The sequence below is a fragment of the Lithobates pipiens genome, unplaced genomic scaffold, assembly GCF_037356315.1.
Source record: "Lithobates pipiens isolate NorthernLeopardFrog02 unplaced genomic scaffold, aLitPip1_a1.2 Scaffold_69, whole genome shotgun sequence".
Lineage (NCBI taxonomy): Eukaryota > Metazoa > Chordata > Amphibia > Anura > Ranidae > Lithobates > Lithobates pipiens.
In genome coordinates, this window is record NW_027507891.1 from 1,637,353 (window position 1) to 1,662,307 (window position 24,955).

The 24,955-nt window shown below is 47.0% G+C and overlaps 1 protein-coding gene across 3 annotated transcripts in view; it reads left to right on the top strand.

The window, feature by feature from the left end:
* Positions 1-212: 212 nt before the first annotated feature.
* The window catches only part of LMCD1 (LIM and cysteine rich domains 1), a 54,436-nt gene continuing 29,693 nt past the window's right edge, over positions 213-24,955 (top strand). For all 3 annotated transcript variants that reach the window (XR_013270193.1, XR_013270194.1, XM_077467957.1), the window contains exons 1-2: positions 213-285; positions 24,438-24,526. Coding sequence is in view for 1 of the 3 variants with exons in the window: in XM_077467957.1 (XP_077324083.1) it covers positions 265-285; positions 24,438-24,526 (110 nt within the window). In the remaining 2 variants the exon portion in view is untranslated. The remainder of the gene's footprint in view (positions 286-24,437; positions 24,527-24,955) is intronic.

Genomic DNA, 24,955 nt, shown 5'->3' on the forward strand with positions numbered 1-24,955 from the left:
GCCGGGTCACCTGCAGCGGTCAGATTTCCATTCCAATTCCTTTAAAGGAAGAAGTAGAAATAATGGAGGAAATGAAATGTGGAGTGTGAATCATTCCTTGACTCAGCTCACTCGCCCGGCTGGGTGTTGCCTGCTGCCACTCCCTGATTGGCTGGAAGTTCTCCTGGCCAGGGATTGGTTGGCAGGGTCCTTGGCTCATTCTTATAGTGAGGAGGTGAGAGTGGAGCTCAGTCAGGATCAGAAGAGAACGAGAAGAATCCTGGGATGGAGCTGAGCATGCAGAAGGTGAGTCCCCACCCTCCCTCCTTATATCCTCTGAGAAGGGGGAGGGGATGTTTATTACAGGTATTTATATAGTGCTGACAATTTACATATATGTTGTACATTCACATCAGTCCCTGTCCCCAGGAGCTTACAATCTAAGATCCCTAACTCACATAGTGGGGATAATTTAGACAGGAGACAATTAATCTTCCAGCATGACTTTGGAGTGTGGGAGGAGACCAGAGTACCCGGAGGAAACATGCAAACTCCGTGCAGGGAGTGTCTGACCCCAGCGCTGCCCAGTGGAAGTGCTAACCACAGTCACTGTGCTGAGGATGAGGATGATGGTCCTAAATGTGAAAAACTTTCCATATATCACCCCAACTCTGTATGAGAATCAATTATTGGTAATGAACTGATATACATAATAATGAAAGACTGACACTAAAATTGCACTATTCCCTTACATTGGTGATCAGTGAGAAGAACGTTCCTTACATTGGTGATCAGTGGGAAGAATGTTCCTTACATTGGTGATCAGTGAGAAGAATGTTCCTTACATTGGTGATCAGTGGGAAGAATGTTCCTTACATTGGTGATCAGTGAGAAGAATGTCCCTTACATTGGTGATCAGTGAGAAGAATGTCCCTTACATTGGTGATCAGTGAGAAGAATGTCCCTTACATTGGTGATCAGTGAGAAGAATGTTCCTTACATTGGTGATCAGTGAGAAGAATGTCCCTTACATTGGTGATCAGTGAGAAGAATGTCCCTTACATTGGTGATCAGTGAGAAGAATGTTCCTTACATTGGTGATCAGTGAGAAGAATGTTCCTTACATTGGTGATCAGTGAGAAGAATGTTCCTTACATTGGTGATCAGTGAGAAGAATGTTCCTTACATTGGTGATCAGTGAGAAGAATGTTCCTTACATTGGTGATCAGTGAGAAGAATGTTCCTTACATTGGTGATCAGTGAGAAGAACGTTCCTTACATTGGTGATCAGTGAGAAGAATGTTCCTTACATTGGTGATCAGTGGGAAGAATGTTCCTTACATTGGTGATCAGTGAGAAGAATGTTCCTTACATTGGTGATCAGTGAGAAGAATGTTCCTTACATTGGTGATCAGTGAGAAGAATGTTCCTTACATTGGTGATCAGTGAGAAGAATGTTCCTTACATTGGTGATCAGTGAGAAGAATGTTCCTTACATTGGTGATCAGTGAGAAGAACGTTCCTTACATTGGTGATCAGTGAGAAGAATGTTCCTTACATTGGTGATCAGTGAGAAGAATGTCCCTTACATTGGTGATCAGTGAGAAGAATGTCCCTTACATTGGTGATCAGTGAGAAGAATGTTCCTTACATTGGTGATCAGTGAGAAGAATGTTCCTTACATTGGTGATCAGTGAGAAGAACGTTCCTTACATTGGTGATCAGTGAGAAGAATGTTCCTTACATTGGTGATCAGTGAGAAGAATGTTCCTTACATTGGTGATCAGTGAGAAGAATGTTCCTTACATTGGTGATCAGTGAGAAGAATGTTCCTTACATTGGTGATCAGTGGGAAGAATGTTCCTTACATTGGTGATCAGTGGGAAGAATGTTCCTTACATTGGTGATCAGTGAGAAGAACGTTCCTTACATTGGTGATCAGTGAGAAGAATGTTCCTTACATTGGTGATCAGTGAGAAGAATGTTCCTTACATTGGTGATCAGTGAGAAGAATGTTCCTTACATTGGTGATCAGTGGGAAGAATGTTCCTTACATTGGTGATCAGTGGGAAGAATGTTCCTTACATTGGTGATCAGTGGGAAGAATGTTCCTTACATTGGTGATCAGTGAGAAGAATGTTCCTTACATTGGTGATCAGTGAGAAGAATGTTCCTTACATTGGTGATCAGTGAGAAGAACGTTCCTTACATTGGTGATCAGTGAGAAGAATGTTCCTTACATTGGTGATCAGTGAGAAGAATGTTCCTTACATTGGTGATCAGTGGGAAGAATGTTCCTTACATTGGTGATCAGTGGGAAGAATGTTCCTTACATTGGTGATCAGTGAGAAGAATGTTCCTTACATTGGTGATCAGTGAGAAGAATGTTCCTTACATTGGTGATCAGTGAGAAGAATGTTCCTTACATTGGTGATCAGTGGGAAGAATGTTCCTTACATTGGTGATCAGTGAGAAGAATGTTCCTTACATTGGTGATCAGTGGGAAGAATGTTCCTTACATTGGTGATCGGTGGGAAGAATGTTCCTTACATTGGTGATCAGTGAGAAGAATGTTCCTTACATTGGTGATCAGTGAGAAGAATGTTCCTTACATTGGTGATCAGTGAGAAGAATGTTCCTTACATTGGTGATCAGTGAGAAGAACGTTCCTTACATTGGTGATCAGTGAGAAGAATGTTCCTTACATTGGTGATCAGTGAGAAGAATGTTCCTTACATTGGTGATCAGTGGGAAGAATGTTCCTTACATTGGTGATCAGTGGGAAGAATGTTCCTTACATTGGTGATCAGTGAGAAGAATGTTCCTTACATTGGTGATCAGTGAGAAGAATGTTCCTTACATTGGTGATCAGTGAGAAGAATGTTCCTTACATTGGTGATCAGTGGGAAGAATGTTCCTTACATTGGTGATCAGTGAGAAGAATGTTCCTTACATTGGTGATCAGTGAGAAGAATGTTCCTTACATTGGTGATCAGTGAGAAGAATGTTCCTTACATTGGTGATCAGTGGGAAGAATGTTCCTTACATTGGTGATCAGTGAGAAGAATGTTCCTTACATTGGTGATCAGTGGGAAGAATGTTCCTTACATTGGTGATCGGTGGGAAGAATGTTCCTTACATTGGTGATCGGTGAGAAGAATGTTCCTTACATTGGTGATCAGTGAGAAGAATGTTCCTTACATTGGTGATCAGTGAGAAGAATGTTCCTTACATTGGTGATCAGTGAGAAGAATGTTCCTTACATTGGTGATCAGTGAGAAGAATGTTCCTTACATTGGTGATCAGTGGGAAGAATGTTCCTTACATTGGTGATCAGTGGGAAGAATGTTACTTACATTGGTGATCAGTGGGAAGAATGTTCCTTACATTGGTGATCAGTGGGAAGAATGTTCCTTACATTGGTGATCAGTGGGAAGAATGCTCCTTACATTGGTGATCAGTGGGAAGAATGTTCCTTACATTGGTGATCAGTGGGAAGAATGTTCCTTACATTGGTGATCAGTGGGAAGAATGTTCCTTACATTGGTGATCAGTGGGAAGAATGTTCCTTACATTGGTGATCAGTGGGAAGAATGTTCCTTACATTGGTGATCAGTGGGAAGAATGTTCCTTACATTGGTGATCAGTGGGAAGAATGTTCCTTACATTGGTGATCAGTGGGAAGAATGTTCCTTACATTGGTGATCAGTGAGAAGAATGTTCCTTACATTGGTGATCAGTGAGAAGAATGTTCCTTACATTGGTGGTCAGTGAGAAGAATGTTCCTTACATTGGTGGTCAGTGAGAAGAATGTTCCTTACATTGGTGGTCAGTCTTAGAATGTTCCTTACATTGGTGGTCAGTGGTACTAGGTATGGTAAAAGACATTAATTTCTTATTGCTCCGGAAACCCTGAATTACTTCTATGGGATCCTATAAAGTTCTGTGGATCTGGGGTGACTCCGGTTGGGTGGAGCTCCTGTTAGTTGAGTGGGAAGTCTTCCTGCAATCTGTATTCTATAATGAATACTTCCGGAAGTGAGGACTCTGTGATGTGATTGTCAGCTCTTGCGCCTGGGATGTATCCAGTGTTTGTCTCTCTGTACATTGGATACATTGATGATCAATTATGAATTGAAGAAGAAAATGTTTCCAATTCAAACTTTTATTTGATACAAATCTGTGAAGCAGAATTGTCACCAAATCCCTGGATTGATTTGGTGGTATTTGTACTGGGGGGTGATTTGGGGGGTATTTGTACTGGGGGTGATTTGGGGGTGTATTTGTACTGGGGGTGATTTTGGTGGGTATTTGTACTGGGGGTGTGATTTGGTGGGTATTTGTACTGGGGGGGGGGATTTGTCCTGGGGGGTGATTTTGGGGGTATTTGTACTGGGGGTGATTTTGGGGGTGTATTTGTACTGGGGGAGTGACTTGGTGGGTATTTGTACTGGGGGGGGGCAATTTGGTGGGTATTTGTATTGGGGGGGGGTGATTTGGGTGGTATTTGTACTGGGGGGGTGATTTTGGGGGTATTTGTACTTTCCTGGCATTTTTGTACCTCAAGAAATGAGATCGGCCGTCAGTAGATCAGGATTGATCGATTTTCATTCATATATCTCATGCCGCATACACACGACCGGAATTTCTGGCAGAATAGGTCAGACTGAATCATTCTGTTGGATAATCCGATAGTTTTTCTTCAAAAAGATTCCAATGGACCTAGAAATAGAACATGTTTCAATCCTGTCCGATGGACTCAGTTCCTGTCAGGAAAACCGTCCGTCTGAGTGCTGGTCCGAAATACGAGGGCAGCTATTGGCTATTGAACTTCCTTTTCTAGTCCCGTTGTACATCATCACGTTCAAAACCTTCGTTCGGAAGTCTGTCTGACCTTTTCTGCCGGAAAGTCCGGTCGTGGGTACGCGGTATCAGTCTGTAGGCGCTATAACTTGCACACAAAAAAAATTACCTTTTACCAAAGACATGGAGCAGAATACATTTGCGCTAAATTTATGAAGAAATGTGATTTTATTGGCTGTTTTATAGCATAAAGGAGAAAATATTGTGGTGTGTTTATTTTTTCTATTTACCAGCTGAAGTGGCGCAATGCTGAATAGCAAAGATGTCCTTGTCATGTTGGGGGGTAAATCTTCCAGAGTTAAGGGGGGAAGGGACATATCATGGGGGGCTCCACAGGTGTTCTGCATCTGCTGAGGGGACATTTCATGGACACAGAAATATTGGGGGGTGTCTAAGCAACAGCGGGGGTCAAATATTATCCATGCCAGGAGGTCCCCACCCCACAGGTAAAGAAAATACAACAAGAAAAGGGAGTATTGGGGTATTCAGGGTGGTCTTCCTGTAATGACATTTCTATAGAAGATGCACAAAGTCATTTTACAATGTATCATATTTTTATAGAAAGCTAAAACATGTCCAGTTTCTGTATTAGGAACTATATAAGTGTAAGGAGTTACTGCAAAGTAGACAGGTGCAATAACGCGTTTCGTGGTTAAATGCTTCTTCAGATTGGCGTAATCACTGAAAACAGATTATCCAGCAGATCTCTGAGTTCTAAAAAGATATCAATATGAAAATATAAATCTACGAATAGATATTTGTAACGGAAGATCCCGCACGCCGCTTCCTACAGACTGGAAAGTTCAGATATCAGATATTACAGCCACATATAGTGTAAGAACCTGGCGAGACTCGCTCACTTCCAAAACCGCAACATGGAACTGTTTATGGAAGTGACTCCAATCACATCTCATAACACAAACTAAGGAAAAATATAAAAACTGTTTTTTTGTTTGTTGTTTTTTTCCTTCTCAGAGCGGAGAGTTTTTGTTATGAGATGTAATGTACTAATAAATATCTATTCATAGATTGATATTTTCATATTGATATCTTTTTAGAACTCAGAGATCTGCTGTATAATCTGTAATAAGTGATTACAGCAATCTGAAGAAGTGGTATTTAACCGCGAAACGCGTTATTGGACCTACACTTTGCAGTAACGCCTTCCACTTATTGCTGTATTGGGGTCGGTGAATGTTTTTAGTTTTGTATAATAAAATGTGAATCTTTGTAGATGACTTGTGTATAGAAATGTCACTGCAGGAAGACCCCCCCCCCCCCCCCCGAATCCCCTTTTCTTGTTGTATTTGTGGATTTCTTGGACGATTCTTCTGCTTTTATCATTTATAAATTCTTTTCATATTCTGCATTCCGATCGTTTCTGCGCACAACGATCGTCCCAATACAAACCTTGCCGAACAGAAGCTCCAAAGTATTTCAGTGCCAAAATGTTGTTAATATGAAAACACCTCTCAGTGATCCATACTGGAGATGCCCACCCCTCCCTTCCCCCACCTAAGAACCTCCCCCTCCCATCACCAGACCCTCCCACTGCAAGCCTTGGATCTGCTTTCAGCTGGTGTTCACCAACCCCCCTATGAGGACAGATTGATGGGGGGAGGTGAGAGGATCTGGGAATGTTTTTTATTTCTTGCTGTTATAATGGAAGCAGAGCGGGGGATGGAGTATAAAACTGGATTCATGCCGGAGCCTCTTTTGTGTGTTTCTTGAGCACAGAGAAAACGCTCAGACGCACCTCCTGGTGTTAAGCCCTCTGGCTGGGGGGCATTAAGAATATGGACTATACAAGACCACCAATGCGTTTCAGAGACCAATACCCCCCCCCCCCTTCTCAGGGGACCAGGAAAGGGGAATTTGATGCATTTTTACTGCAAAGCGTAACAATGTAACACAATGTGAGATGCGATTTTTACATGCGTTTCCTACTGAAAAAAATCAATAAAATGCAGATTGTGTTTTCCATGCGTCGCCATAGGAGTCGGGATTTTTCAGGAACGCAGCGAGCTGTGCCCTACAGAAAGTGCAATATATGAATAGCGTCTTCATCGGAGATTCCACGGGAAATGCAGCGAGTCGCTCCGACATCCTCCAGTCAGGCGGAGACGGCAAATATGCGGACAAACCAGATCTGCTGCATAGTCTGTGGGTGAGGGGCGAACAAACGGCACCAGGGAACCACACCCCCTATGTATAGACACACCCCCTCAATGTATAGAGAGACCCCCCCATGGATATAAACCCCACCCTCCATGTATAGAGAGAGTCCACCACCCCCCATGTATATAGAGACACCCCCCATGTATAGAGACACCCCCCATGTATAGAGACCACTCCCCCATGTATAGAGACCACTCCCCCATGTATATGATGACCACTCCCCCATGTATATAGAGACACCCCCCATGTATAGAGACGCCCCCCATGTATAGAGACACCCCCCATGTATAGAGACACCCCCTGTACAGACACACCCTTTGTTTACATGTGGGGTTGGTTGTGTTCTGTTAGGAGATAAGAAGCTCTGGGCTGCTCATGGGGTTTAGTGCTCTAATTCCCCTTTATAGCTCATTTCCGGGGTAATAAATCCATCGGTCATGTGACTTCCGGAATCTCCTCCCAGATCTGTGCCGTCATTCAGTGTGAGACTTCCTGTAATAAAGACCGCCCACTGCTGATCTCTCTTCTTGTGTCGGGGGACTGGTCTTGTCTCCGCCCCCTCCTGTACTGGGTGGAGCCTGCTGGGCCCCTCCCACAGCTCTGCTCTCTGCACTGGCTATATACAGCACAGTGATGATGTCACAGCTACTCTTATGAGGTAATATCTGGGTTTGTGGAGACGTTTGGAGTGCAGAGAGCGGATTCCTATCCTTTGTGTTTATTGAGGAATAGATTTTGCCCGGAGTTCAGCTTTAGGTAGTGAGTTAGGATTGGATTGGACGTGGTGATGGAATTGGGGGGACGGAATGAATTTGGGGGGTTGATGACGGAATGAATCGCTATCCAGGTCCAGCTGTAGAGGACGGCCATATTCTGTCTGCCAGGAGAAGGAGGGGGCCGACCTGCAGGATGGAGGACCCCCCCCTCCCCCTTGTAGTGTAATTATGGAGGAATTGGTTCCAGATGCAGAATTGGTAGCCTCCCATCCCCGATCTCTCCGGACTCCACACACAGAACCAATTCATGAACCGCCCGGAACCCAAATCACGCCGACCATTTCGAGGCTTTCATGCACTTTATGTTTGGTGTGTTTAAATATCTTTGGCGCTGTCATCAGAGCGCGCTTCATAGAGGTCCATGGTAAGGCAGCGCACAGAACACCCCTCCTATGGTGGATCGATTACCTGAGCGGCTCGGCGATCGACATTTCCACCAACACAACATTATATTCTAATAAAATTAGTTTACCCCAAAATTCTTCTCATTCCTATTGGGCAATAGTGGAAAGGGGGAGGGGCAAAAACTGACTATGTGCAGGAAGAGTGGGGGAGGGGTTAAACCCCCATTCTTACTTTATGAATTCTGGGGCAAATCTAGACGTAGTGATGAGTGAATCTTCTCAAGTTTGGTCAGAGGGAGGTCCAGAGATCTCAGCTGGAGGACCGCGAGTCCAGAACTGAGCATCAAACCCCAATGGGGGGGGGGGGGGCGAGGGGGCAAAGTTTTTTATTTATTTTTTCTGGCATATTTTGAGGTTCATAAGAAATTGCTGATGAAGGACAGAGGTGGGTGACTGGGCACCAGCCTGGCCAATGAGGAGAAGATAAAGGCGAAGGAGGAAGAAAAGGAGATGGATGAGGAGTAGAAGATGAAGGAGAGGAAGAAGGAGGAGAAAGGGGAGGAGATAAAGGAGGAGGAGGAGATAAAGGAGATGGAGGAGAAGGAGGAGATAAAGGAGATGGAGGAGGAGGAGAAGGAAGAAAAGGAGATGGAGGAGGAGAAGATGGAGGAGGAGGAGGAGGAGAAGATAAAGAAGGAGGAAGAAAAGGAGATGGAGGAGGAATAGAAGATAAAGGTGAAGGAGAGGAAGAAGGAGGAGAAAGAGATGGAGGAGGAGGAGGAGGAAGAAAAGGAGATGGAGGAGGAGGAGGAGGAGGAGAAGATAAAGGAGATGGAGGAGGAGGAGATAAAGGAGAAGGAAGAAAAGGAGATGGAGGAGGAGGAGGAGAAGATAAAGGAGATGGAGGAGGAGGAGATAAAGGAGAAGGAAGAAAAGGAGATGGAGGAGGAGGAGAAGATAAAGGAGATGGAGGAAGATGAGGAGATAAAGGAGAAGGAAGAAAAGGAGATGGAGGAGGAGGAGGAGAAGATAAAGGAGATGGAGGAGGAGGAGATAAAGGAGAAGGAAGAAAAGGTGATGGAGAAGGAGGAGAAGATAATGGAGAAGGAGGAAAAGATAAAGGAGAAGGAAGAAAAGGAGATGGAGGAGGAGAAGATAAAGGAGGAGGAGGAGGAGGAGAAGATAAAGGAGAAGGAGGAGAAAATAATGGAGAATGAGGAGAAGGAAGAAAAGGAGATGGAGGAGGAGGAGGAGGAGAAGGAGGAGAAGATAAAGGAGAAGGAGGAGAAGATAAATGAGGAGGAGGAAAGGGAGATGGAGGAGGAGGAGGAGAAGGAAGAAAAGGAGATGGAGAAGGAGATGGAGGAGGATGGGAAGAAAAGGAGATGGAGATGACGGAGAATGAGGAGGAGAAGATGGAGGAGGAGGAGAAGATAAAGGAGGAAAGGAAGATAAAGGAGGAGAAGGAGAAGATGAAGGAGGAGGTGAAGATAAAGGAGGAAAGGAAGATAAAGGAGGAAAATGAGGAGGAGAAGATAAAGGAGGAGAAGGAGCCGTACTAAAACTCTGCACAGAACAATCTATAAAATGCAGCGCTGTGAACTCCGGGAAGTCGCCCCTCCAGGCACCTCAGAGGAATCATCCTGCGGTCGGCGCGGCTGACTTAAATTTCAAGCAAAAATTCAGTCTTTATTTCTCAGAATGCCGGAGAAGGCGCAGAACTGAATAAATAACCGCAGTGTGAAAAGAGGAACTCCGCAGAAAAATACTCATACATAACAACCAAAAGATATCAACATACCAATATTCTTTTTAAATGAAGCCTTTCCATTTTCATTACATATCTTATGACCTGATGTCATCACCGGGTCTCTGTACTCCTCTCTATGCAATGCCGATGTCCTGTCAAATAGTGTCCCCCATTAGATAGTGTCTGCTGTGTACTGCGCATGACAAGCAGACTCCGAAGATGTACAGCGCCTGCGCCGTGAGTCCAGGTTCAAGCCCCACCATCCAAGTGCACATAGAGTTAGGATAAAAAAGAGCGAGGCCGTGCCCAAAGCGTGGCGAGCGAAGCGAGGCCGCTAGGGGCTGTCCACTTGGATGGGGGGGCTTCCACCTGGATTTTCCGAATCTCCTTGTGCTCCGTACTGCGCAAGCACTGCGCCTGTACAGTACACAGTGGACACTATTCGATAGGCGGACATTTTTGGACAGAACACCAGCAGATCATGGGTGGTGGGAGGGGCCGGCAGGGCCAGATCATGGGTGGTGGGAGGGGTCGGCAGGGGCAGATCATGGGTGGTGGGAGGGGTGGGCAGGGGCCAGATCATGGGTGGTGGGAGGGGTCAGCAGGGGCAGATTTATGCAAATATCAAAACACCTTGATGGGCAGGCAACTTCCTTGCCAGAGTAAATCTACTTCTTGGATTATTATTGGCTCGTATTTCCTCCATCGCTGTGATAGGTTGTCTCTCTGCTCCAAATAATACAACAAAACATTGTGCCAATCACCGATCGCCCCGCAGCTCGCTGTCTTCTTACATCTCTGGGGTATATTAATGACTGCATGGCTCCACTGCTGGACGTCTGCCAGCTCATCCATTCATCCTGCCAGGTGGGGGATTTCTACTGTCTGCAGACTTCTATAAAATGACAGATGAACAGCCATCGCCCTTCCTCTAGGGGGAGCCCTTCCTCTAGGGGGAACCCCTCCTGCAGGGTGAGTCCTTCCTGTAGGGGGAAGCCCTGCCTGTTGGGGAGCCCTTCCAGTTGGGAGAGCCCTGCCTGTTGGGGGAGCCCTTCCTGCAGGGCGAGTCCTTCCTGTAGGTGGAGCCCTTGCTACAGGGGGAGCCTTGCCTGTTGGGGGAGCCCTTCCTGCAGGGGGAGCCTTTCCTATAGGGAGAGCTCTGCCTGTTGGGGGAGCCCTTCCTGCAGGGGTAGTCCTCCCCGCCAGTTGGGGGAGCCCTGCCTGTTGTGGGAGCACTTCCTGCAGGGGTAGTCCTCCCCGCCTGTTGGGGGAGCCCTGCCTGTTGTGGGAGCCCTTCCTACAGGGGGAGCCCTTCCTGTTGGGGGAGCCCTTCCTGTAGGGGTAGTCCTCCCTGCCAGTTGGGGGAGACCTGCTTGTTGGGGGAGCCCTTCCTGTAGGAGTAATAGATGATGCCCCATGTAAAGACGTGAAAAGTGCCCCGGAATGGGAGGATGTTGGTGGAAAGGATCCATTAAAGTGTACCTGTCATCTGCGGACTATGGGGGTGACATTGCTGGTTTGTATTAGAATTCCCAGAACTTTGGGGAGATATAAAACACAAATCCTAAAGCTGATCAGTCTTCCTCAATAAAATCTTCAATGTGTTATAAATCAGCAGTGAGAGTATCTGTGTGTGACCTGGTATTGGCCTTATACAGTCCCAGTACAGCAGAGCTTAGACTGGAGGAAGGAGAAGTAGAACAAGGAGCTAATCAGTACCGCTGAAGTGCCAACAAGGGTCACACTGATAGGAGGGGTGAGCAGAGTGAGAGAGAGGGCATCAGTCTGCTGCTTCTCCTTTCACTGTCCAATAACAGCTGGGGGAGGGGCAAGACCTGTAAGTGTTACTGCATTGCAGGAGAACAATATCCAGTTTCCTTCACTGCTGGACAGAGCTGTGTAAATCTCAGGACTATATGGACAGAGATACAAATCCTTTGGCAGGTAACGCAGCTCCCACTTATCATCATTCAGTCAATGATATTGAGATCAATAGATTGTGAGGTCCCCTCCAGGGATGTCTTCTTTTGCACCCACCGAATGGTCAGCATGGCTCTGCGTTTCAAATCACAATTGTGTAACTTGTGTTGGAAACTCTGATGCAGTACTCCACAATCCCCAAACACAGCAGAGGTTCACCGCCATGCTTCAAAGTAGGGCTGATGGGCTTCTCTTCATGGCCTTGTGGACTCCTCCAAACATAGCGACCATGGGGGTATCCTATCTATCTATCTATCTATCTATCTATCTATCTATCTATCTATCTATCTATCTATCTATCTATCTATCTATCTGTAACAGAATCACTTCCCACACTCCGTTTGAGTGCTTCCGTCATATACCGCTTCCTCCAGTCTGAATATAGATATTAGATATTATAGCCGCATATTACAACCAAGAACTAGGTAGGACTCATTTGGCTACAAAGCTGGAACTGTTTATTGGAGCAAGAATACAGACTTTTATATACTTAAGTTACCCCCTTCTGATCATATTACCCTAACATTACACACTGAAACCAGCAACATAAACTAACATGAGTTAATTAACGTATAATTTAACTAGCCCAGGTGACTCAGAGGTTTGACCTATTCAGGTCAGCCTTGGCGTCTTCTACCTCAGAAGACACAATACACATTATCATAAATATAAACACAGAACTCATTCTTACAATAGCAGGAGCCCCCATTAGCAGACTATGCGTCTCCTACATTGTACAAGGGCCTATGTGATAAGCTCTTTCAATTAACATGTATATTTCAGAATCAAATAAACCAGGAATAGTCTTTATATATTTCCTGGGAGGTCTTGTGGATAAATATTACAGTCCAAATTGCTTGGTCACCTTGTGCCCCTAATAGGCACAGGGTGACTTAGACATAAGAGGGCATGGGAGGCTGAAACAAAAGTTTCCCAGTTGTCTCCAAAAGCCCCTGTCCTGGCTAGGTCTGTCACTATCTATCTATTGATCTCTGTGGGCCGAAGAGCTGACATTTCATAGAATGAGTTCCTCTCGGAGGTGCAGATGCTCAGGCCGACTAACTGCTGCTATTTAAAGCTTATCAGATGGAAAATATGAAATGCAATCTGAGGATAATCCCATTATAACACCGGCGCTGCAAATCATTGTTCTTATTTAATTTTTGGCTCCTCTGCCGTTTCATAGGCCGGATCCTCCAAGGCCGCACACCAATGACTACATAAGTAGGATGCGGTGCGGAGATAAGAGATTAGAAAAGAATGGATTACATATTAGGAAGAAGAGAGCGATCACAAAGGGCATTCAGCCTCCGGCAATCGAGAGAAGCGGCCTGATAATTCTTTAATTATCTCAGTAATTATGTCCACCGGCGAGCATCGCATGCGCTCAGTGAGCGCCTCCTTATCTAAATCGCAAATTCCTACTATTATTTTTAGCTCCGCCCCCTAGTGGTTGTCTTCATCACACTGCAATTATTTAACATTTCTGATCAACAACTGCTGAGATAAAACCACTCGCCTGCTTAGGGCCCCAGCACACTGGATGTGCATTATTGCAGATGCTTTCATGGCTTGTTGCACCTTCAGGTTATACGTTATGTGTGTGTAAATGTGCTTTCCGAGTAGATTTGTAAAGAACCTCCGATCCGTCCAAGATTCACCAAACTTTCACCTTGTTTTTAAATGCAGTTACTCTGCAGCATGGCCTCTGATGCAGTAAAGTCCCAACCAGTAGGAGTGTGCCGTGGCTCATTGCCGCTGCAGGCAGATTTTTTTTGACTCTGGATACGCCAGATGCCACCTAATTTTTAATGCCCTCCCCCCTTGTTTGCTAGGACTCTGGCACAGCAACCATTGTCACTGGGCAGCTGTATCATTGGTTGCTAAGATGCTGGCGGCTGTGTCATTGGTTGCTAAGATGCTGGTGGCTGTGTGTCATTGGTTGCTAAGATGCTGGTGGCTGTGTGTCATTGGTTGCTAAGATGCTGGTGGCTGTGTGTCATTGGTTACTAAGATGCTGATGGCTGTGTGTCATTGGTTGCTAAGATGCTGATGGCTGTGTGTCATTGGTTACTGAGATGCTGATGGCTGTGTGTCATTGGTTACTGAGATGCTGATGGCTGTGTGTCATTGGTTACTGAGATGCTGGCGGCTGTGTGTCATTGGTTACTGAGATTCTGGTGGCTGTGTGTCATTGGTTACTGAGATTCTGGTGGCTGTGTGTCATTGGTTACTAAGATTCTGGAGGCTGTGTGTCATTGGTTACTAAAATGCTGATGGCTGTGTGCCATTGGTTGCTAAGATGCTGGCGGCTGTGTGTCATTGGTTGCTAAGATGCTGGTGGCTGGGCTGCACAGTGTCCATTGGTAATTATAGAGCACCAGCAACCAATGACAGTGCTTGGTTTAGCAGCCAGTGCCCTAACAGCTGACCAGCTCTCTATTGTTGGTAGTATGGACACTCCGGCCTCGGTAGCCCCTCCCCCCCGGTTCCATCTGAACTGGTTGCCCCTGTTAGCCTTTCCGGAGTTTCCTCTCCTGCTGGACTACTAAACACCTCCCCTCCTCATCCTTCTCATAAGGTGTTCTGTAGTCCAGCGGTGGAGAGGTAGGAAGTGAGGAGATCACTGGATTCCTGGTGGGATCAGATATACATTCATAGGAGAGCGCCCCCTCCAGGGCCGGGCGTAGATCAGCAGTGTGGGCGGGGTGATTGAACGCACCTTCCATATCATATACTGTTTGCACTTCGCTCCCATAATCCTCCATCTCTCCATCCTTACCCACAATTCCTTGCTGTGATGTGCACACAGCTGGTCACTCACCCCCCCCCCCCCCCGCCCGGGACACGTTGGGTGATGAGTCGGGAATGTGGAGGAATTTTGTATTGGGAAAGGAAAGGCGTTTTATTCTCCATGTTGGTGGGGGATGGGGCTACATGGAGTATGTATGATGCTTGGGGGGGGGGGCAGGGAACCGTCTGAGCTTCCTGGACTCACATCAGCTCCTGGGGGCCAAAATATCTTCCACCTGACACAATGCGTTGTGACAATGTGGCCCCCCGGAGGGACAGGTGGGGGGATTATCCCTCCAATCCCATCTCATCCTCACAGCAGCCCAAAATAGATGGAAGGTGACATTGCCGCCCAATGGACGACCCCGGGAACATTCTCTGCCAATCGAGTCACACTTCTCAGATTAGAGAGAGACACAGAGCACCCCTTATATAGAAGAGTCCCCCCTTATATGGGGGCAATAGAAGGGTCCCCCCTTGTAGTATTATTATTATACAGGATTTATACAGCTCCAACAGTTTATGCAGCGCTTTACAATATAAAAGGAGGCAATACATTTATAATACAATAAAATACAAGAGGATTAAGATGGCCCTGCTCAGAAGAGCTTACAATCTAATAGGGTGGGGGAGGTGGTACACAAGGTTGTAGCTGTGGGGGATGAGCTGATGGATGTGGTAGGAGATCAGTTGGAGACATGATCGGCTTTCCTGAAGAGATGAGTTTTCAGGAATCCCCTGAAGGTAGAAGAGTAGGGGATAGCCGGACCGGAGGAGGTAGCGAGTTTCAGAGGATGGGAGAGGCTTTGGAGAAATCCTGGAGACAAGTATGGGAGGAGGAGACGAGAGAGCCGGAGAGCAGGAGGTCTTGAGAAGAGTGGAGAGGATGATTTGGGTGATATTTGGAGACAAGATTGGTGATGGAGCTCGGGGCAGAGCTGTGAATGGCTTTGTATGTTGTGGTTAGTATATTGAATTGAATTCACTGGGCGATTGGAAACCAGTGTAAGGAATTGGAGGAGAGGGTTGGAGGACACTGAATGGAGACCAGTGTAGGGATTGGAGGAGAGGGTTGGCAGACAATGAATGGAGACCAGTGTAGGGATTGGAGGAGAGGGTTGGAGGACACTGAATGGAGACCAGTGTAGGGATTGGAGGAGAGGGTTGGCAGACAATGAATGGAGACCAGTGTAGGGATTGGAGGAGAGGGTTGGAGGACACTGAATGGAGACCAGTGTAGGGATTGGAGGAGAGGGTTGGCAGACAATGAATGGAGACCAGTGTAGGGATTGGAGGAGAGGGTTGGCAGACACTGAATGGAGGTCAGTGTAGGGATTGGAGGAGAGGGTTGGTGGACACTGATTGGAGACCAGTGTAGGGATTGGAGGAGAGGGTTGGAGGACACTGAATAGAGGTCAGTGTAGGGATTGGAGGAGAGGGTTGGCGGACACTGAATGGAGGTCAGTGTAGGGATTGGAGGAGAGGGTTGTCAGACGCTGAGCGGTTGGTAAGGTGGATAAGTCTGGTTAGGGTTCATGATAGACTGAAGAGAGGAGGAGCCTATAGAGAGGCAGGCCAATAAGAAGGGAGTTGTAATAGTCAAGGTGAAAGATAACAAGGGAGGGAAGGAGGAGATTGGTGGTTTCATTTGATAAAAAGGGGTGTGGTTTAGAGATGATTCAGAGGTGAATTCTACAAACCTTTGACAATGATTGGACTTGGATCTGAAATGACAAGTCAGAGTTTAGGATTACACCGAGTACCCCGTGCATGGTGAGAAGCATCTGCGGGCGCGCTCCCGTGATACAGCCGGCAGCTATAGCCGCCCGCTGTGTCACACGGCCCCGCCCCCCGGCGCTCCGCGTCAGTGGATGTGATTGACAGCAGCGCGAGCCAATGGCTGCGCTGCTTTCCATCCAACCACTCCAGCCAATCAGCGGCCAGGCTGAACGGTGGAAATGACGTCGGGGGACGAGCGCGGGACTTTCGAGGGGTGAGGTAAGTAAAACGGGGGGGCTGGGGGCGCATGCACTGTCAGATGTTTTTTCACCTTAATGCATAGAATGCATTAAGGTGAAAAAATCTTTACCTTTACAACCCCATTAAGTGGAATACAATGACACATCTTTGAGAACCGGTCAACCACCATAAGGATAACAGTGTTGCCTTGGGAGTTGGGCAATTCCACAATGAAATCCATAGACAGGTGAGTCCAGGGCCTCTCTCCATTGGGTATGGGTTGTAGGAGGCCCACTGGAAGGTGTCGTGGAGTCTTACTCTGAGCACACAGGCAGCTACGAAGGCAGTAACATCAGCCTGTAGACTAGGCCACCAGAATTGTTGGGAAATGGCCCAAATTAGTTGATTCTTCCCAGGGTGGCCAGCTGCCTTGGGAGAATGGTAAGTCTGGAGCACTGCAGTATGGAGACTCTCTGGGACAAAGCAGCGGTCACAAGGTTTCTCAGGAGGAACATGGACCTGAGCAGCAAGAATATTGTCACCCAAAGGAGAAGTGAGACTGGTGAGAACCGTAACCAAGATATGATCAGGAGGAATCATAGGAACCGGAACCGAATCCGACTTGGAAGTGGAGGAAAATTGTTGTGACAAGGCATCCGCCCTTACATTCTTAGTACCGGGTAAGAATGAGACAATGTAATTAAAGCTTGACAAGAAAAGAGCCCATCGCGCCCTTCTGGGAGAGTCGCTTAGCCTCAGACAAGAATGTGAGATTCTTATGGTCAGTAAGAAAAGGAACGGGCACAGTGGTACCTTCCAGGAGATGTCTCCATTCTTTCAGGGCTAAAATGATTGCCAACAGCTCTCTGTCACCAATCTCATAATTGCACTCCGCAGGTGACAATTTCTTGGAAAAGTAGCCACACGGATGCATAGCGCTCTCAGAGTTAGGACGTTGAGACAGAAGGGCGCCAACTCCAGTCTCAGAAGCATCAACTTCTAGGATAAAAGGCAATGTAGGATCAGGATGTGCCAACACAGGAGCAGAAACAAAGGCAGCCTTGAGACTCTCAAAGGCCTTAATGGACTCCGGAGACCAACTCTGTGGGTTACCGTCCTTTCTGGTCATATCAGTCAGGGGCTTCACCAGAGACGAGAAGTTAGGAATAAACTTCCGATAGTAGTTGGCAAAGCCCAGGAAACGCTGCAGAGGACGTAAACCCACGGGTTGAGGCCACTGTAGGACTGCCGACAGTTTCTCTGGGTCCATCGAAAAACCAGCAGTGGAAATTACATAGCCCAGGAATGTAACCTGTTCACGATGGAACTCGCACTTCTCCAGTTTACAATAGAGATTGTTCTCTCTTAGTTTCTGAAGCACACGACAGACATCTGTGTGGTGGCTCTCCAGGGACTTGGAAAATATGAGGATATCATCGAGATAAACCACCACACACAATTGCAACAAATCTCGGAGGACGTTGTTAATAAATTCCTGGAAAACTGGCGGGGCATTACAAAGGCCAAAAGGCATAACCAGGTATTCATAATGGGCTGTTCTGGTATTAAACGCAGTTTTCGACTCGTCGCCCTCCTTAATGCATACGAGATTGTATGCCCCTCTCAGGTCAAGCTTTGTGAAAAACCGTAGCTCCCTTGAGGAGGTCAAATAATTCTGTAATCAATGGAATCACACGATTGAGACCCCTATAATCTATACAAGGTCTCTGTTCACCGCTCCTCTTTTTCACAAAGAAGAAACCAGCACCAGCAGGAGACGAGGATTTGCGGATGAAACCTCGAGAGAGTGCATCAGCAACATACTCCTCCATGGCCTTATCCTCCAAGACCGACAAAGGGTAAACCCGGCCACAAGGAGGTATGGCACCAGGTTAAAGCTCAATTGCGCAATCATAAAGCCGGTGTGGAGGCAAACTACCGGCTTGACCTTTATCAAAGACATCGCCAAAATCACGGTACTCCTCCGGCAGGGAGGGGAGTGAAGCGGTGCACAGGACCTTGGATACCTTCAGGAAGCATGTCTCACTGCATTGTGGTGACCAAGAGAGAACCTCAGCACGGAGCCAATCAAAAGACGGGTTGTGCCTCTGTAACCAAGGGTAACCAATAACCAGCGGAAACCTGGGAGAGGAAATAACTTGGAATTGGATTATCTCATGGTGAAGAGCCCCTACGGCCATGGACAACGGAACCATCTCATGAGTCACATGGGCAGGCTGTAAAGGTCTCATGTCAAGAGCCTCAATGGCAAGTGGAGTGTCACGCAGCTGCAGCGGAATCGAGTGCTGCAAAACAAATGCAGCATCAATGAACAGGCCTGCAGCCCCAGAGTCGATTAGAGCCTGTATCTCGATGGACGACTCAGCCCAAGAAAGGGTGACCAAAACCAGGGGCTTATCCTTCTGGATAACTGGGGACAAAACAACGCCACCTAAGGGCTGTCCATGACAGGACCTCAAGGTTCGGGCGTTGCCTGGACGGGTAGGACAAGACTTCAAAAAGTGACCTGCCTGGCCACAATTAAAGGCACAATCTCTCCCTCCTCCTAAAGGCTCTCTCATCCTCAGAGAGACGTGTGAAGCCCAGGTGCATGGGTTCATCTTCACTGACCAACTCGGTACCAGGAGGCATGGGAGGTGAGGGAGGCATGGGAGGTGAGGGAGGCATGGGTGGGACTAAAAAGCTCGGAGACAAACGTACAGGAGGCTTCCACAAGCGCTCCTTAAGAGAAAGTCTTTCTCTGAGTCTGGAGTCAATGAGGATGGCAAACGAGATCAAGCTCTCCAGCTCAGTGGGTATATCTCAGGCTGCTATCTCATCCTTGATGGAATCTGAGAGACCATGAGAAAAAGCAGCCACGAGGGCCTCATTATTCCAAGCAACCTTTGCTGCCAGAGTACGGAATTCAATGGCGTAGTCGGCAACAGTTCTCGTACTCTGATGGACATGAGGCACTTGGCAGCAGAAGCGGAGCGTGCGGGAACGTCAAATAACTTTTTAAAGGAGGCCACAAACTGAGGGTAATTTAAGACAACAGGTTTTTGCATCTCCCATAGAGGGTTAGCCCAGGCCAAGGCTGTCTCAGAAAGCAAAGATATGACGAAACGTACTTTGCTTCTGTCTGTGGGAAACTCCTGGGGCAGCATTTTGAAGTATATCTCAAACTGATTGAGAAACCCTCTGCATTGAACTGGATCGCCCCCAAATTGCTGGGGAAGTGGAGCAGAACCAGACATACCTCTTATAGAGGTAATACATGAGGCGGGTGCCTGCACAGAGACTGGCGCAGCAGCAGGGACGGCCTGCGACTCAGGTTGTACCAGAGCAGCCACCGTGGGGGATTCCAGGTGAGCCGTGCGATTCAGGAGCGTTTGTAACGCCATGGCAAACTGATCCATGCAGTGATCTTGCTCATTCAATCTGGAAAAAATATTACCAACAAGTGGATTGACTGTATCTTCTGAATTCATAGCCTTCACCTACTGTCAGAAACCATGAAACAGACAGGGACAGAAGTACAATCAAATAAAAAGGTAAATAGAAAAAGAGTAGTCAAGCATAGCCAGAGTCCAGTAGCCAGATCGAGTAGTCAGCCAGTCCAAAGTTCATAAACCAGATCGGGTAATCAGCCAGGCCGGAAGTCAGCGATCCAAGGAGAGCAACTGCAAGCAGGATAGAAGCCAGGAGGGATGTCAGCAAGCCAGTCTTGAAACAAACAGCAGGAGATGGTCCCTATTGATATGACCAACACGAAGGCAAAGGAAAGAGTGAGCTGGAAGGCTTTAAATAGGCAGGTCAGATGAGCATCATCGGGAACAGCTGGTAACTGTGGAAAGAGAAGAGAGCTGGCAATTAGCCGACACTTGAGTGGCCAGCCCAGAGGAGGAAGGGCTAAGCCAGCCCTGACAGGCTGGTAGTAGGAATATGGAGTAGTGGCTGGTAGTAGGAGTATGGAGTAGTGGCTGGTAGGAGTATGGAGTAGTGGCTGGTAGTAGGAGTATGGAGTAGTGGCTGGTAGTAGGAGTATGGAGTAGTGGCTGGTAGTAGGAGTATGGAGTAGTGGCTGTTGGTTTTATCAGTTAGTAGATCATTAGTGAATTTTAGTAAGGCATTTTCCATGGAGTGCTGCGAGTGAAAGCCAGACTGTAAAGGGTCCAGAAGGTTATTTCCAATGAGGTAGGAGCGAAGACAGTTCTAGACTAAGCATTCTAGATGTTTAGCGGTGTACGGAGCAATGAGATGGGTCTTCAGTTGTTCAGGTTGGTGGGTCCAGTGGCGGCTTTCTAAGTATGGGGGTGATCTGCGCATGTTTTAGCCCTTGTACACACGATCGGAGATTCCGACGGAATGTGTCAGATCGGAGCATTTTGTCGGATATTCCGACTGTGTGTGGTCTGCATCGGACTGTTTCCGTCGGAATATCCATCGGACCAAATTTTCCAACTTGCCAGAAATATTTTCCGACAAAATGCTCCGATCGGACATACTCCAATCATGTGTAGAGAATTCCAATCGGACAAAGTGCCACGCATGCTCAGATCAAATTCCTACATCAAAGCTATTGGCTACTAGCCTGAACGTAGTCCCATCGTAACGAAATTACGTCATCACGTTCTGAAAGATCGGATTTTTCGACAACTTTGTCCGACCGTGTGTATACAACAGTTTCGGACAAGATTTGTCGGACTAAGTCCGACGGACAAAATCAGACGGATTTCGTTGTCGGAATCTCCAACCGTGTGTACAGGGGCTTAGAGGGGAGGGGAAGGTGCCACTAGAGAGGGAGAGATTGAAGATGTGAGTGAGGAGGTATAGGATAGAAGAAGAGGGGGAGGGTAGTAGTTGTGAGGGAACAGGGTCCGAGGGACAATTGGTTAGGTGGGCATCTGAGAAGTTTTGGAACCTCTTCAGTAGCCAATTCAAAAGAGGAGAGCATTGAAAGGGCTGATAGTCCAGGTATGTTGGGTGGGGAAGATGTTCTCACAATGGAGGTGTCCTCACGAATTGCTTCAGTCTTGTCTTTGGTGATTGGCATCTCTTGGGCAGTGAGTGAGGTGGTGGGTAGAGGGGGGGGGTGGGGGACGAAGCAGAGAGTTAGAGGTTGAGAAGAGCCGATGAGGACCGGATGACAAGGAATTAATAAGAGAGATAGGAGGCCTGGAGGCAGGAATTGTATCTTAGGGGGGCAGATTTATATAAGGTGAAGTCTTGCAGGTATTTGGTTTTACGCCACAATCATTGAAGATCACGGCAATGTCTCCGGAGATTTCTAGTGCTGTCAGTTTGCCGGGGTTGTGCCGGTCGGGGCTGAACCTCCGTGTGGTTAGAGGAGGAAGTGCATCTAGAGATGATGAGAGTAAACTGTTGTAGACAGAGGTGACCAGGTCCGGACAGGGGAGAGATTGTCATATGGGTGGTCAGTAGCAGAATAGAGAAGAGAAGGGTTAAAGTGGCAAAGGTTCCTTATATGGGGGCAATAGAAGAGTCACCCCCTTTACAGTGCCTGGAAAAAGTATTCATACCCCTTGGAATTCCCCACATTTTGTTACAACCAAAAACATAAATGGATTTTATGTGACACATAATTGTGAAGTGGAAGGAAAATGATACAAATAAATACGTGAAAAGTGTGGGGGAGGGGCATGTGTATGGCGCCCCCCCCCCCCCGGAGTCAATACTTTGTAGAACCCCTTTTCTCTACAAGTCTTTTTGGGGGTGTCTCTACCAGCTTTGCACATCTAGAGAGGACATTTCTGCCCATTCTTCTTCTTTGTAAAATATCTCAAGCTCTGTCAGATTGGATGGAGAGCGTCTGTGATCAGCAATTTTCAAGTCTTGCCACAGATTCTCAATGGGATTTAGGTCTGGACTGTGACTGGGCCATTCTAACACATGAATATGCTTTGATGTAAACCATTCCATTGTAGCTCTGGCTGGATGTTTCGGGTCGTTGTCCTGCTGGAAGGGGAACCTCCGCCCCGGTCTCAAGTCTTTTTTAGACTCTAAGCCCCTGTACACACGGGTCGGACATTCTGCCAACCAAATCCGTTGGATTTTGTCCGACGGATTGTGTCCGAAACTGTTGCATACACACGGTCGGACCAAGTTGTTGGAAAACCCGATCATTCAGAACGTGATGACGTTATTTCGTTCCGACGGGACTACGTTCAGGCTAGTAGCCAATAGCTTTGGTGTAGGAATTTGATCTGAGCATGTGTGGCACTTGGTCCGATCAAAATTTGCTACACATGATCGGAGTATGTCCGATTGGACCAGTTTGTCGGAAAATATTTCCAACAAGTTGGAAAATTGGGTCCGATGGATATTCAGACGGAATCAGTCCGATGCATACCACACACAGTCGGATTATCCGACAACACTGTCCGATAGGACACATTCCGACGGATTCTCCGACCGTGTGTACAAGGGCTTAGAGGTTTTCTTCTAAGATTGTCCTGTATTTGTCTCCATCCATCTTCCCATCAACTCTGACCAGCTTCCCTGTCCCTGCTAAAGAAAACCATCCCCACCACATGATGCTGCCACCACCATGTCTCACGGTGGGGATGGTGTGTTCGGCGGATGGGCAGTGTTAGTTTTCCCCACACATAGCGTTTTGCTTTTAGGCGATAAAGTAGAATTTTGGTCTCCTCTGACCAGATCACCTTCTTCCACATGTTTGCTGCCCCCTTCCCCACATGGCTTCTCACAAACTACAAACAGGACTTCTTATGACTTTCTTCCTCCAATGTCTTTCTTCTTGTCACTCTTCCATAAAGGGCAGATTTGTGGAGAGACGACTAATAGTTGTCCTGTGGACAGATTCTCCCCCCTGAGCTGTGGATCTCTGCAGCTCCTCCAGTTACCATGGACCTCTTGGCTCTTCTCTGATGAATGCTCTCCTTGCCCGGCCCGGTCAGTTTAGGTGGACGCCGTGTCTTGGTAGGTTTGCGGTTGTGCCATAATCTTTCCATTTTCCGATGATGGATTGAACAGAGCTCCGTGAGATGGTCAAAGCTTGGGAGATTTTATTATAACCCAACCCTGCTTTATACTTCTCTACAACGTTATCCCTGACCTGTCTGGTGTGTTCCTTGGCCTTCATGATGCTGTTTGTTCACTAAGGTTCTCTAACAAACCTCTGAGGGCTTCACAGAACAACTGTATTTATACTGAGATAAAATGACACACAGGTGGACTCTATTTACTAATTAGGTGACTTCGGAAGGCAATTGGTTCCACTAGATTGTATTTAAGGGTATCAGAGTAAAGGGGGCTGAATACAAATGCCCCTCCCCCACACTTTTCACATATTTATTTGTATCATTTATGATTTTCCTTCCACTTCACAATTATGTGACACTTTGTGTTGGTCCATCACATAAAATCCCAATAAAATACATTTATGTTTTTGTTTGTAACATGACAAGATGTGGGGAATTTCGAGGGGTGTGAATACTTTTTCAAGGCACCGTATATGGGGATAATAGTAAAAGTCACCCCTTATATGGGGGCAATAATAGATGTGGGGGTTCACCCCTTATATTGGGCAATAGAAGTGGGGTCATAGGGATCAATTCTTATATTGGGCAAATGTAAAGAATACCCCTTATTCAGGGCAATAATAGAGGTCATTTCTTGTATGGGGCCATAGATTTTGCCCGGTAATAACCTCTTACATTGGAGCATAGATAGTTGCTGGAGATCCTTCTGAAAGCCAATACAAGACTGATAAGAGTTTGTGAATTATGATTGGCTCTTCATCCTGACTTAGGCTCCTCCTTTTTCTTCCAGATGTCCCTTGAGCAGCCGCCAATGGGACGAGGACCGCCGTGTGTGAAGTGCAAAAGAGCATGTGCGGGATTCCAGCCACACCCCTGGAGGTAAATGTCACTGCACTGATCTCTGGAAGGAGAATGTTCAGAGGGGGTCTCTGTACCCTCATGGGAATGTCCCATCTAAATCCCCTCCCCCTTCCCCATCATTCTTGCACAGTTGTATCGACTCCTCCCCTGGACAGAAATGTCTTCCTCTGATGTCACCGCACACTGTGAGCTTCTCACCGTGTGCATCAGAAGCTGCAGAATAGAGCCCCGCCTCTACAGACTTATTACAGACCACCCTAGGTAACACCCCCATCCAGAGCCCCCAACTGCCCCTGATTAGGAGCTATGTCCCTCTGCCCCTCTCATTTGTCCCTCTGCCCCTCGTTCCTCCTCATTTGTCCCTCTGCCCCTCGTTCCTCCTCATTTGTCCCTCGTTCCTCCTCATTTGTCCCTCTGTCCCTCGTTCCTCCTCATTTGTCCCTCTGT